Here is a 15,320-nt window from a genome sequence, read left to right on the forward strand (position 1 = left end):
TATTTTATAATAATATTTTAAATTTTTTTATATTTTTTCATTTAAAAATTAAAATTTAAATATTTTTAAAAATATTAAACTTTTTAAATAAAAATTATTAATGAAAAATAATTTTTATATAAATTATTAATTAAAATATATAAAACTAAACTTGATTTAAATTTTATTTGAATAATAATAATCGAATTTGACCGATTTAAATAATTTAGATTAATTTTTAATTGAATTCAAAATGAATTCATATATTATTAATATAAATTAAATTTAAAATTAATTCGAAATAATTTAATTTTTATAGATACTGTACATTTACCTCTGAACCTTCTAGTCGTCGACTAATCAAACTGAATATTGTATATAATTAAAGAATCATTTTAGTTTCAAAGTTCAATTGCTTTGACAATGTAAAAATCTTGTAAATTGTAATCATTCTCAACTCTCAAGAAACAACAATTGCAACGGGGACAGTTATTTACTTGCCAGTGCGCTACTCACCAGCGGGCAGCAGCCAACAGTCGCTATGACTTTAAAACGGTGCGTTTAATCTGTCCAGGGAAACTATAAAAGTCTCTGCTGTCTACAAGGCAAATTTTCTATAGCTGGCTAGCGGATAGGCCGGCCACACGTGTTGTATTTGAGGCTGAATTCTTTGTTTCATGCACTCACACTGTTCGAAGAAAATCCCTTGAGAACCTCAAACACCATAATGATTCCAAAGCCGCTGCGCCCCCTGGCTACTGGAGCTGCTATTTTCTTGGGCACTGTGGCCGCTCTCAATATCACTTCCTCTATAGCTATCGGCACTTTTCGCTATGCCACTGAGCTCAAACTGGTATATCTTTAAAACGTGTACCCTTTCTTCTGTTACCATTGTCATTTATCTGCTTAGAATTTGGTTCTCTTTTCTCCAGAAAAAGGACGCATTGCCTTGTGGAGTATGCAGAGGTAAGGGGTATTATATATGCAAATTGTGCAAAGGCAATGCTACTATAAAGTGGTCGCCTTTACACGATCCCATTGCTATGAACCCTTGTCTTTGCCCTACTTGTGATGGTAACAGGTTAGTGATTGGTGTTTATTACCTGTTATCTAATTTTCATATTGCTGTCGGTGGGTATCGCCTGAATTTACTTGTATGTTGCTTTGATGTGTATTGCAGGGTTCAGCGCTGTCTAAACTGCCTGGGGAAGGGATACAATTGAATTTTAAGATGTGGGAAGCCAAGGATATGTACTTTAAGAAGGTAAAGCTTGTTCCTTTTCATTCTAGTTGCAAAGACGAGATATATCAACTTACTTGGAATGCTATGTTGTCCTTAAACTGAATTGCAGATTAGCAGTGATCATAACATAGTTATGAAGGGCCTACTGGCATTACAACACCAAACCTGCATTATAGTCCATATTTTCAAAATTAGTTGCAATTTTATTCAATTTTAAAATTTAATTTAGGGGAAGTATGTATAATCTCACATGTCAATGCAATTGGTATCTTTTTTTATTTGTTATATATGGATTTCACATAATTTATAAGTTTATATATACATATATAAATGAATCCAAAGTAAAATTAGGTTTTCTTTTCAATGAATTACAGCAATAAAATTTCATAAAATGGTTTATGTGTCATGTGTGATCCACATATACAGCATGAAAAATAAAAATCAGCTGTAATGCCATGTGGTACTATATGCATATCTTTGAAATTTAATTTCAAAATGGGATAAAGTTGCACCCAATTTTTAAAATATGGAGTGCTGCTGCTAGAATTTAAAAAATTAAATTAAATCGCCAAAATATGTAAAGGGTTGCCTTTTTAGTGCCAATAGAACTTTGTGAAGTGTATTTCACTTGTGTTGTGAACATCAGTTATGATGCGAAAGGGGGGAAAAAGTAATGCTGGTGTAGGAAAAATGAAAAGCATGATGAGTGTGAGAGGAGCCATATATGATGGATGAAATTCTTAACTGTTGTTGAGCCTCTTCAGAATATTGAGCTGGATTTTTAATCATTTTGGAATCAAATACTCCTGAAGTTATAGTAAATTATGGGTTGTCTAACACTTACAAGGAGTTATCAGTTCGTTGCCTGGTAGAATAGTATCTGATTGTAATAAAAACTTGACCAAGCATAGCACTTTCTCAGCCCGAATGTAATCAGTTTCCACTGGAATCCAGTTTCTCAGCATTCTTACCTTCTTTGTCAGTATCACTGATGAGCTCCTGACTTGCATGACAGATGTTCAATGGTTGATTTTTCTCCAAGCTTTCTAAGTATCTGTTACTTTGGGAACGGCACCGGCTAGCAGTGAGGTTACATATCAATGATTTTAAGTAGGAAGCAAGGAGAAAGAAAGTATTTCCCTCATTGTCATAGGATATTCATTGTAAGAGTTCTATTGTTCGTTGCTCTTTATGTCAACTAATTTCTCTCGTAGAATCCAACAGTATGGTGAGGTGAGGTTCTGCAATTCCCACTGCAGTATTAGTTGGGATAATTTTATCATTTGATTTTAGAATATATTAAATAATTCTATTGCTGCTTATGCTGCCCACTTGCAAGCCCCTGAAGCTGTGAAGAGGTTATGTTCAAAGCAAGTTCTTTTAATTGGAATGAATCATGAGTTTAATCATTACAAGGACGATGACTTCTTAGCAAAATGATTTAAAATTTACTCTTACGGCCATGGTTTTGAGTCTACCCTTTATTAAATTTCAGGATATTAAAATCTTTTCAGTTTTTATAAAATTAATTAGTTTATTTTATTTTAAAATCAATTAATTAAAATATTTTTATATTTTATAAAATAAAATTATTTAATTTTTTTATTAAAAATTATTGACTGTATTAAATTATTTATATGATTTAATATATATATATATATATATATAATTTTAATGATATATATTATTTAGTCAATATAATGTAAATATTTATACTATTCTATCACACACTTTTAACTTTGATTTTTAGAGCCCAATTGTGTGAAACTATGAATTGCTATGGTGAGAAAATTATTGTCAAGTTTTTATATTTTTAGAAAATTTATTAATCTATCTTTATTTTAAAATTATTTAATTAAAATATCTCTATAATTAATAAAATTAAATAATATGAATAATTAAAATTATTTTATAATGTAAAAATATTTTAATTAATATGAATAAAGTATAAAATATTGGATACTGAAGCCATGTTTAGAGGAGCATTTGAAAGCTAGGCAGTATGTTAAAAGTAGTGAAGAGAATAAGCAAGTGCATAAATTAAGTGGACGTAGATTGAAGGAAGACGACTGCCAAATTAGCATTAAGCTTTACTGGAAATTTTTGATATAACTGATCTATTATAAATTTTAAAGATATTAAAATGGATCTTATCATTTTTATATATAGATTGTAAATTTTAATTAAGTATTAAAATTGCATGTATATTTAGCAATAGATTTGAAATTCAGTAAGAATAATAGTATGTAAATTTAGTTATATATTTTGAAATTCTATAATAATATATTTTTTAAAACTGGGAACAAACCTTCTATTTATTTTAATAATTTATTCATTCGATTCTTTTCTTCTCACTCTCCATTTTCTCTCATTTTTTATTTTCCTTTTCTCTTATTTTAATTTCTTATCACCAAATTATTTATCTTTTTCTTAATTTTCTCATCTTTTTTATTCTCTTTCATTTCTCTCCTTTTCTATTTTCTTTTTTTCATTCTCTTTCTTTCCATGATTTAATTATAAAGACATCATGTTTTTTTATAATTAATTAAACCACATATTTTTATACATATTTCAATGTAAAGTGTCAACAAAATTCAAAATATAATAATTACAATTTAAAATTTCATAATTTAATTGATAAATTTTTAAAATTTAAAATATAATAGTAAATTTTATAAATAACTTAGCAATGATGAATTAGATGATACAACAATTCTATTAATTTTTAATTAAAAATTTCACGTTGAAATGTAATTAAAATAAATATAAAAATAAAAAATTTAATTAATGAATCATAAAAAAATAAAATACAAATTGAAAAAAAATAAAAAAAGTTAATTTTTTTCCTTTATCACGCTTCTTTCGTTTGCTTTCCATTTTCTTCTATTTTTATAATTTTTCAATTTCTCTTATTATCAATTTTATTATAATTAATTGATAAAATAATTTACAATAATAAAAATTAATAATTTAAGAGAAAATATAATAACAAAATTAATATTTTAACAGATAATTTATTTTCTCTGATTTGAAGCCAGTTATAATGGGTGAACACCAGAGGATCATGTCGGCAAAGAAGTGAGGGACCGATGCTGTCACCAGAGTAAGGGAGGACCTCAATGTTGGCTTGTGTTCAAATCTGCCATGGCCCATGGGGATTATATGACTCAACCTAGGGACTGAAAGGCCATCAGTCCCAACTGCCTCCAACTTACAGAAATAATTTTTTTTATATATATTTTAAATTTAAAAAATAAATTTTATTATTAAAACACAATATTATATTAAATCCCTAATAAAACTATAAAATTTTAATTAAAAAATAAGTAAATAAATTAAATTTATTTACTTTTTAATAAAATTATAAGAACTTAATTGATTTAATTTCTTTTTAAATTTATACTTTTAATTTACCCTCAATAAATTAGATTTAAAACTGAATAAATTAAAAATTAAAATTTTATTATTTATAAAATTTAAATTAAATTAATTCGATATGATTTAGTTAGATTCGATTTGGTTTGATTAATTTTAATTTTTAATAAAATTTTTTATTTTTTATATTTTATTTTTTATATTTTAAAATTTAATTAAAATATTTTTATTTTAATATAATTTAATTTTTCTATATTATTGAAAATATTATATTATTAGACTGATGAATTCAATTTTTTAAAATTTTTTATTTTAAATCAAATCAAATTAAAATTTTTAAAATTAAAATTCAATCTAAATCAAATTAAAATAAATAAATAATTAAATTAAAAATTTAAATTAATTGAATTTTATCAATTTTTTCAATTTTAACAAAATAGTCACTCTCCTGCAGACAACTGCAGCTGAAAAAACAGTACAGACAAGTTTTTCCGTTTATAATTTTCTCATTTCTTATTTTCCTTTTCTCTCCCATTTCCCCTTTCCTTTCATTTCTCGCCTCTCTTCTTTTCTCCTCTCATCGAACTCAAACAGCCCTAAATAGCTGCCACCTCCGTCTCCATCGCTTCATTCTTCTCAAAATATCATCCGATTGTTGTAAGCGAATTCCGGAGATATTATTTACTCCAATTCCAATCTCAGGTAAGCTCCATATTTTCAACTTTTTCTTTCCCGATTATACTCGGATCTGATACTATAATCTTTTTCTGCTTTTTCTATTTATCTGCATCGTATAATTCGGATGTTTTGGATTTTTCTTTCACCCGTATAGATTGATGTGCCTCTTTGCTATATGTGGGTAATGATACGTGGGATGTTGAGCAGGGTCTTTGTTTTTTACTTGGTTATGTTGTGAATATATTTTTTTGGCTTTGTGGAATTTAAAATTATGGAGGAGAAGTGAAAGAGGGGGGTTGGGTTGACGTACGAAACTTGTTTAGATTGAATTGCTCAACGAAAAATAGGGTTTGTGAGTTTAAAATTTTTAGCCTTGTTGAGTAACTTGAGTTAAAACTTGTTTAGATTATTGCTCTAGGAAAACTTGTTTTAGCTTTGTTGAGTTTAAAATGTGTTTTTTTTTTTTAAATCTAGGGTTTGATTTTGTATTTCTTTGTAACTTTGTTTTTGTGAATGTTGTAGCTGGGTTCTTCTGTACCAGTACTTAATGAATAAATGGAGCTTTTATATCATTGTCTCTTGAGAACTGCTTCAGAAGTTGAATTTATGTTATCATTCTGAAAGTTGAGTGGACGATTTATGACTTTGTTTATTTAATAGCAATGAAGCTGATGTCTGTCAACTTAGTTGTAGTGGCTACTTACCTGGAAGGAAACCCATCTGAGCATTGAGTAGCGACAGCTTCATATAAGTATCTGTTTGTCCATGAGGTTTCTATGTATGTTGTTGGGTATATTTATTTTGTTCCTGTTCAGTAGACTGTTGAATACTATTGTTGAACTCAAAAGGCCTTCATATAATGTTGCATTTGATTTCTCGTGGTGGTATTATTATTATTGATCTTTAATCCCTTGAGCTTAATTTATTTGTAAGATTATCTTATTTTTAATCTTTGTGTGATCTCTTAGTGTTTCAACCATTGTGGACTGGCGAGATTGATAGAAGAATTGGATTTTTAGGGTTGTGTTGATAGTGTTGTAGTCTCACAATGCCAAAGGATAGAAGAGATCGCTCTGTATCTTTTGATAGGTGCAAGGCATCTCCATATACTTGCAGTTCCAGTTGTAGCAGGCAATCTTCACCCAAAATTCATTCGGAAACTGAGGAAAACTTAAAGGAATGGGAAGAGGCCAGATGCCCTGTTTGTATGGAACATCCTCATAATGCAGTTCTTCTCATATGTGCATCCCATGAGAAAGGCTGCCGTCCTTACATGTGCGATACAAGCTATCGCCACTCAAATTGTCTTGATCAGTTTTGCAAGTCTTTTACTGAGGCCTCATTAACAGCTCCACAACCAGAAGAAAGTGGGATCACAACTGCAAACTTAGCCTCGGTTGGGAGCTCAGAACCAATGGTTAATGTGGAGCAAAGTGAGGAAGAGCCCTTGTCTGCTAGAACCATTCCTTATGAGAAAGAAAAGCAGCCAATACTTGTGTGCCCCCTCTGTCGGGGGCAGATAAAAGAGTGGATTGCCATGGAGCCTGCTCGTCGTTTTATGAATGCAAAATCAAGAAGCTGTGCCTGTGAAAGCTGTGATTTTAGTGGCACCTATTCAGATCTCAGGAAACATGCGAGACTTGAACACCCCCTTGTTCGACCATCGCAAGCTGATCCACTGCGGCAACGAAATTGGAGGATGCTGGAACGCCAAAGGGACCTTGGGGACTTGATCAGCACGCTTCATTCTTCATTTGGCGAAGAGAGGGATGATGACAACATTATGCCTATTGATGATGGTGGTTGGCTCACTGTATTTTTTCTTATTAGAGTGTTTCGACCTGGGTCAAGTACGAGGAGTAGCAGCTGGTCTGGTAGCTCAAGGGCAAGAGGGCAGCTGAATTTTAGAAGGAGATCTACCAGGCTTTGGGGGGAGACCCATGATGTGGAAACTGGGTCTTCTTCCAGAGATGAGGAAAATGATTCTTCAGATGGTGGGTCAGCCCTTTGGAGGCACAGCGAGCGCATTCAACGACAGACAACACCTGACCATTTGTGATTGAAAAACTTTATTCTGTCAGTTAAATCGTTTTTTCAAAATGCTCCAACGGTAAGCCTTGCTTCATGAATGCTTGACTAGTGTGCTGAGAGAAAGAAATATAGTTGGCTAACATCTTGTTTGCTGTACGTTTCAGGTAGACCAGAGAGGCTTGCTGTTGTTTGTTTGAGCAGTAGATTCTATTCCACCGAGTGTGGAACGGTATACCTTTTCAGGTGCTTGAATATTCTATCTCAAGGGTGAGCAATTTGTAATTTGGAAATAAAAGAATCAATCAATTTATTTATATTGACCAGTAGAAGCTGGTCCTTTTGCTCTGCATTTATTGCTGAAGTTGTGTTAAATAATTTTTACTTTGTACATAGATGGTTGATTTTGCTTTCAAATCAATATTTGGCAACAGCCCAATTGGTCTATATCTTCTTCTGGCGTAGGTCAGGCTTTTAGCAGTATTTCCGATTGAAAATTTTCTTAAACTAAAACCATAGCCATCGGTATTAGACACTGGTTTAATTAAATTTTTTTTTTTTTTTCTCTCATTTATCGGAATGGTTCAATACTTGGATGACCAAAACTCTTACATGTACCAGTACTTGCAAGTTTTGAATTTGATTTGACATCAAACCAATCAAATGTTGTATTTGAATTAAAAATGAACTTTTTAGTAGTTTTATTATATGTGTAGTTTTTGTGGTGTGAAAAAAATGGTATTAATAATTGAATGGAGGTAGGTAATGATATTGATAAGGACTAATGAATAAAAAGCCAAAATATATTTATATTGAGATTTACACATGGATTTAATATAATTGATGGTTTTTATTTAAAGTCACTTACTTTTTTTAGTATATTTTTATTTTTTAGATCTTTCAAACTTTTATTATATTTACATTAAATTCTTTCTCACTTATATTGGTGGGTTTCCATGTTAACATAATTTTTTTTAAAAAAAAAAAATACACATTTTCTCTCATCTCTTTTTTTTTCTCTATTAAAAATGTACAATTTCATTTTATAATATATAAAAAAATTATTATAGCTATCCATAAAAAAAAAAAATTAAAAATAGAATAATTTCTTGTTTTCTCTTAAACCAACACTTCTTTACACTAATTAATAAAAAAAATTAAAAATATCATCACATTTCTAATAATAATCGTCTATTTCATTTTTTTAATAAAGTAAAAGGAATATATATAATATATATGTTCTATTTTATTTTTTTATAATTTATTATTTTAAATATTAAAATCTTACTCACAAAAATAAAATAATAATTATTTAAAATTAATTTTGTTATAAATATGTATAAAATTATTTAAATAACTATTTAAAAAACTTATTCATTAACCTTTAATATAAAATTATAAATAATTTATTTTTAATAAAATTTTATATTGTTATTCTAAATATAGAAATATTTTATATTTTCAATAAATTAAAAAAATACTATACACAATACAGTTGCTTAAATACTAAATTTTATTTATAAAATTATCTAAATTAATAATTAAAAATTATTCATTAATATTTAAAATAAAATTATATCTAATTAATATTTTTATTATTCATAAATTTTTTAGTGTGATTTAAAAATAAAAAATAAAAAATATTAATTAAATTATTAAAATAAAATAATTAGTAAATAATAAATTGTGAGCAAATACGAAAAATAAAATGAAAGAGGGAAGAGATAAAAAAATAAAAAATGATTTTAAAAAAAGAGAAAAATATTAAATTTTTTAGTTATATTGACTTATAAATATGTAATAATAGATAAAAAAAAGTTTAATAAAAACAAATTAAAATTTAAAATATTAAAAAAAAATTAAAGTTAAGTCATCAAATTAAAAGTATATAAAAAAAAAATGAGTCTTTCAATGAAAATTATCTTTTTATGGCAAAAAAAAACAGGCATATTGGACATAGAAAATCAAATATTTACGTAGATTTATATTTTTATCTTAATTTTTTTTAATAAGGATAATAAAGCTAAAATTTTAAAATTATTCAGATTTTAACCAATAAATTAAATTAAATTTAGAAAGTTACTATAAATTATAAATTGGTTCTTAAAGTTTTATTTAATTAATAAAATAAATATTTTTATTTTAATCTTTAAATTCAATCATTTTAATTTTTTAAAAAATTACATATTTTTTCCTTTTCATCAATTAAAAAATTGTGAAAATTAATTTAAATTAAATTTAACATATTTTATTTTTATTAACACATTATTAAAATAATATTTTTTTAAATTGATTGTAACAGCATTTAATATTTTTTTAGCTATTGAAATTTATATACATAATTTTCCAAATTATTGATTATAAATATTTAATAAAACTTTTAATTGATTATTTTGTTAATACTTAACAATATTAAAAAATCATATATATAAGTTTCAAGAGTCAGAAAAAAGTTTTCGATCCTGTTAAAATTAAATTAAAAATATTACTTTATTATTTTAGTATTTATTAATAATATTCAAAATATGTGAAATTTAACTTAAAAATTAATTTTTATAATTTTTAAATTATTGAAAAGGAAAAAATATAACTGACAAAAGATGATACGGGTTGAATTTAATAATAATAAATAAATAAATAATTAAAATAAAAATATTTATTTTACAAAAAAAAAATTATTAATCAAATTCAAGAATCATGTTGTAATTTACCCGTTAATCTATTCAGAGTCTACCTGCTAAAATAACTAATTCTAAAAATCTGATTTTATTGTAAAAGAAAAAAGAAAGTGAATATAAATTTTTACAAATGTTTGAGTTTTTCTATTTGACAAGTAAGATTTTAAATTTTGATAATTTTATTAATTTTAATAAATTTAAATTTAATTAAAAAATAAATTTTAAATTTTAAATTAAAATTTAAATTCGACTAAAATTTTATTTATAAATTTAAATTTAATTTATAAAATAAATATTAAACTAAAATGAAAACCATGTTGGCATCACCATCCACAGCGACGAAAACCATGAATATCAAGTTATTGTCCTTACGGAAACCGAAGGTAAAAAAATGAAAAAACGAATAAAAAATTAAAACAGAAGAAATAAAAATCGAAAACCGTCATTGAAATCTAGTAAAAACGAGCCTTTCTGCTACCGGAATTGTCCCTTTACTCCTTTCTTTTCTCTTTACTCCTTTCTCTCCTCTCAACGAAAATAAGTTTTTTGGTAAGTATGTATCGATGTGTCATAATATAGCACTAACATTTATATAAGTCAAGGCCATATCATCAATAATAACATATTATTTAACTGCTTTATCGATTACAAAATACTATAAATTTACTTTTATAGCTAAAATTTATAATTTTAAATGATAAAATTTTAATATTTAAATTTATTATGATTATAGTTAATTTTTAAAATTATTTATTCAATTTAATAAAAAAATCTAAAATTTTATATGTAATCACAATTATAGTTAAAATGTTTAATATTATACCTAAACTTTTAACTTTTTCTTTTTATAATTATAGCTAATTTTTAAAATAATTTTTTATCAATTGTAAATTAATATAAATATATTTATTTACTTTTTTAAATATTTAATTAATCTATATAACTAATTTTTTTTAACTCTAATTAGTTACATATAAAAATGCAAAGTTTATTAGACTAATAAGAATTAAGTGTTCTTAGAATATGTGGTTAATTAAAGTTAAAAAATTTAATTAAATATTTAAAATGGTAAAATAAATAACACATATACATATACTTGCACTAATTTAAAATTAATCAAAAATATTTAAAAGGTTGGTTAGAATTGTAAAAAAAATAAATTAAAAAGCTTAGTTATAATATTGAAAATTATGATTATAATTGTAATACCCGGCTAGACTCCGGCATCAGAATTCCTACTTTCCGGCGGAATCTCGGATGTCGAAACCCTCTAGAAGGGTAGAATATGGTTTTCTAAAATGTTTTCATGTATTTTTATGGTTTTCATAAAGGAAGAAATTGAGTTTTTGAAAAAAAAGTGCATTGGATGGAAATCCAGGTTCGGCCGCCAAACCTCATGTTCGGCTCCAGGTTCGGCCGCCAAACCTCATGTTCGGCCGCCGAACATGGTGAAGTTTAGGGAGCACCTTTGGCCTCCGAAAGTGGTCTAGCCAGCTACCTATAAAAAGCCTCATGTCCGAAAATGGGCGAGTTTTTTTCTCCATTTTCGGGCAAAGGTGAGTCCATGCCCTTCCATGGTTAGTTTTGATGTTTTTCTTTAAATCTCTTCAAGTTTTGACAAGTTTTCATCTTAGTTTTGAAGATTTTGAGCAAAAAACGAAGTTTTGAAGCTTGGAGACCCAGAGCTCGATTTCTCCCCATCTCCGAGTCTGGATCGCCTCTCCTCTCGATCTTCAAGAGGTAAGTGGAGATCCTACCCTTCTTTTATGTTTTTAGTAAGTTTTGAGGGGTTTGAAGGGTATTGGATGCATAATTAGAGTAGTTATAAAATGTTAGGGTTTAGGTGAGTTAAATGATGAAATGTATGTTAATTGTGATGTTTGTTGGGGTATAGGTTAGTTTTATGCCCCTATATGCTTAAGAATGTGTGTATGCATGTTTTTGCATGAGTTGGTTTGAGTTGAGGGGTTTGGTTGGCTGAATGTGTGTGAGAGGCTTGAGTTCTGCCATTCTGGAAGAACTCAGGTTCGGCAGCCGAAGCCATGTTCGACCGCCGAACCTGCCTGTGGAGGTGGTTTGGCCGCCTAAACTTGCCCCAGAAAGTTTGGACTTTCGGCTCTGAAGGGAAGTTTCGGCCGCCGAACCTGCCGCCGAAGGTTGGTGACTTTCGGCTCTGGACAGACTTTCGGCCGCTGAACCCTGCCCCCGAAAGTGCCTGACTTTCGGCTCTGGAGGGACTTTCGGCCGCCGAACCTGCCGCCGAAAGTGCCCTATTCAGCCTTCCTTTGCATGTTTTCTATGAATGTTTTATTATGTTTTAGGGGGTTTTTGGGGAGATGTTTAGAGTCATGTTAGTGTATGTTTAGTCCCTCATTTGAGTCCACCTGTGTAGGTTCGGAGCCGAGGAATCGATGACCCCAGCAGTGAGATAGCTGCTTCAGAGTCTTTTTAGAGTCAGCCTGAGGTGAGTAGAATGGATCTTTATATTTCAAAGCAAATAAATTTCGAGCATGTTCATGCATCACGAATAACATGATATTTACTAGGTTGTTTGCATTAGAATTCACGAATATGTTGCATTGCATACTATGATGTTGATGTGGATGGATGTTGAATGACCCATTAGCCCTCGATATGATATGATGACGACGATACGGTACGAAAGTCCAGTGAGGCCCATTCTATGCCCCTGGTACAGAGTAAGAGAAAGACTAGTGAGGCCCATTCTACGCCCCTGGCACATTGGAATGTTATGTTATGTTATATTAAGAGAAAGACCGGTGAGGCCCATTCTACGCCTCTGGTACATTGGATATGGTAGAGGGCTATTGGTGACAAGTCCATCCTTGATGTGATTTGTTTGTGATGTGATGCATTTCATGAAAGTATAGATTTTAATATCTTGTTTTACTATTCTGCTCACTGGGCTCTAGTAGCTCACCCCTTTCCCTTAACCCCCAGGTTTGCAGGTTCGGGATAGACCAGGAAGTCAACAAGAGTAAAAGTTCTATGTATGTAATAGTTAGTTGTGGACATGAAAGATAATGTAATGTATTGTAATGTAAGATATTGTACAGTTTTGTAGTGAGGATTAGCATTGTGCTTGACCCTAGTAACGTTAATCCCTTTTATACATGATCATTATGAAATATTTTAATGTTAAGAAATGTTAAACCAAGCTTGATGTATGATATGATGCCCCGCTAGAGCATTTGATAAGGGCTCTAGTGTGGGGTTTTATGTTATAGTTATGGAGCATGCACAGGTCAAGCTTGGTAGATGGAAAGTTTAAAATTTTTATGTAAATGTATGATCATGTATGTAATTTATCAGGTATGACAGGTTGTATGATAGGCTTGCTACGAGTCCCGGCGACCTTAAGTCGATCTGGATCTTAGCACCGGTAGTGGTCCGATTTTGGGTCGTTACAGATTGGTATCAGAGCCCTAGGTTCATATGGTCGGACCTAGAGAGTGTCGGGCTCATAGAAGTTCTAGAAGGGCAAGCACAATAGGAAAAATCATGTCCACTAGGATAGGATGTAGAGTCCTGTCTTGTTAATGATGTGAAATGCCATGATAATATACATGTGCATTAATGATATGTGATGTATGTGATGCGGGTTCATGTGTTTCCACATGAACCATATGATGCTAATGTTTTGTGTATGTGATGTTTTTCAGTAAGCAAAATGCGAGGCACTCGTCGATCTGCACGATTGACTGGAGTCCCACCAGAGAACGAGGGCATGGATGCCCGTCCCTCTACTTTGCCAATGGCAATGTCTTGTAGATCAAGTAGAGAGGGTACGTCAAGGGACCCTAGAAGGTCTTTTGATGTAAGTAGGAGGGGAACAGTTCAGAGAGGGGTGTCAGCTGAGGGGGAAGATATGGATGTTGACCAGAGAAGGGATGAAAGTCTGGGTGTAAGCATGTCTGAGGAGGGTACAGGAGAGTCACAAGGAGGCGTTCAGGCCTCGGGATTTGGTTATCCACCCTTTCCACAGGGTCCAGGGTACCCGATGGGGGGTACATCGGATTACTCCAGTTTTAACCTATACCCTTCCTATATGCCTTACCCTCCCTTTTATCCACAATACCCGATGTATCCACCCTCACCTTTCTACCCAAATGTAGCAAACCCTAATCCAAGGAATGTTGCACCTCCTCTGTAACGACCCGAAAATCCGGACCGCTACCGGCGCTAGGATCCAGATCGGCATAAGGCCGCCGGGACCCGTAGCAAGCCTACTATGCATCCTGTACAGCTGGTATAATCCCAAACATGATCAAACATATCCATAAAACATTAAAACTTTACCTTTAACCAATTTGACCTGTGTATGCACTATGACTGAACTCATAAAACCCCTAGGGTCAGCATACCCTATGTCAAGCTCGGTCCATCACATGTAACAACATAAAATAAAACTCATGTACAAAGGGATTATCCAACCCGGGCCAAGCACAATACTATAACTCTGAACATATAACATAATATCATTATGCAATAAAACTCTTATTACAACAATACATAACCTTACATTACATCATGTCCACTACTATTCTATTACATAAACATGACCATGGACGTAACCTGCTGATCTCCTGACTATCTCTGACCCTGCAAACCTGGGGTTAGGGGAGAGGGGTGAGCTAAAAAGCCCAGTGAGCAGAAACCATAAAAGAAAACAGTTCATTTTAACGTATGCTATCATGGAATGCGTCACATCACAAATATATCACTTCAAGGATGAATCTGTCACCAATAGCCCTCTACATATCAATCTCGTACCATAACAAGTCAACAATACTCTATGCCAGGGGCGATACGGCCACGCCTGGACTTCATATGCTCTATGCCAGGGGCGATACGGCCACACCTGGACTTCTCATCTCATATCATATCGTACATGCCATATCATATCATTCCATATCATGTCATAACATACTGAGGGCTAGAGGATCATCCAGTATCCATCCACATCATTGTCATCGTATTATGCAATGCATCATATTCGTGAATTCTAATGCAAACAACCTATTGCATAACATGGTATTCATGATGCATGAACATGCTTGAACATGCTGAAAACATTTGATTTAAAACATAAGGGTTAGTTCCACTCACCTCTGGCTAACTCTGGACTAACTTGAAGCAGCTAACACTGCTAAACACCTCGGTTCCTCGGGTCCGATCCTACACAGGTGGACTCCAGTGAGGTGCCAAACATACTCTAAACAACTCATAAACAACTACCCAAAAACCCCCTAAAGCATCACTTAAACATGCATAGAAAACACTCAAGAAAAGGCTGGACAGGGCACTTTCGGCGGCAC

At 30.7% G+C, this 15,320-nt stretch overlaps 2 protein-coding genes across 2 annotated transcripts; both read left to right on the forward strand.

Moving 5' to 3' along the window:
- The first annotated feature begins 391 nt into the window (after nucleotides 1-391).
- Nucleotides 392-2,563, forward strand: LOC110617099 (protein BUNDLE SHEATH DEFECTIVE 2, chloroplastic). The gene is made up of 4 exons (XM_021759708.2): nucleotides 392-832; nucleotides 912-1,060; nucleotides 1,160-1,243; nucleotides 2,238-2,563. The coding sequence occupies exons 1-3, from the start codon at nucleotides 707-709 to the stop codon at nucleotides 1,200-1,202; spliced, it is 318 nt and encodes a 105-aa protein (XP_021615400.1). The 5' UTR covers nucleotides 392-706; the 3' UTR covers nucleotides 1,203-1,243; nucleotides 2,238-2,563.
- A 2,539-nt stretch (nucleotides 2,564-5,102) lies between these two features.
- On the forward strand, nucleotides 5,103-7,750 carry LOC110616482. Its single transcript, XM_021758850.2, has 3 exons — nucleotides 5,103-5,299; nucleotides 6,244-7,385; nucleotides 7,471-7,750. Exon 2 carries the CDS (start codon nucleotides 6,324-6,326, stop codon nucleotides 7,332-7,334), a length of 1,011 nt encoding a protein of 336 aa, XP_021614542.1. The 5' UTR covers nucleotides 5,103-5,299; nucleotides 6,244-6,323; the 3' UTR covers nucleotides 7,335-7,385; nucleotides 7,471-7,750.
- Nucleotides 7,751-15,320: the final 7,570 nt, after the last annotated feature.

The sequence above is a fragment of the Manihot esculenta genome, chromosome 6 (genome assembly GCF_001659605.2).
Source record: "Manihot esculenta cultivar AM560-2 chromosome 6, M.esculenta_v8, whole genome shotgun sequence".
Lineage (NCBI taxonomy): Eukaryota > Viridiplantae > Streptophyta > Magnoliopsida > Malpighiales > Euphorbiaceae > Manihot > Manihot esculenta.

Coding starts and splice junctions, on each gene's coding strand:
- LOC110617099 (XM_021759708.2), top strand. CDS start 707: ATGATTCCAAAGCCGCTGCGCCCCCTGGCTACTGGAGCTGCTATTTTC. Junction 833..911: donor ATGCCACTGAGCTCAAACTG/GTATATCTTTAA, acceptor TCTTTTCTCCAG/AAAAAGGACGCATTGCCTTG. Junction 1,061..1,159: donor CCTACTTGTGATGGTAACAG/GTTAGTGATTGG, acceptor TGTGTATTGCAG/GGTTCAGCGCTGTCTAAACT.
- LOC110616482 (XM_021758850.2), top strand. CDS start 6,324: ATGCCAAAGGATAGAAGAGATCGCTCTGTATCTTTTGATAGGTGCAAG.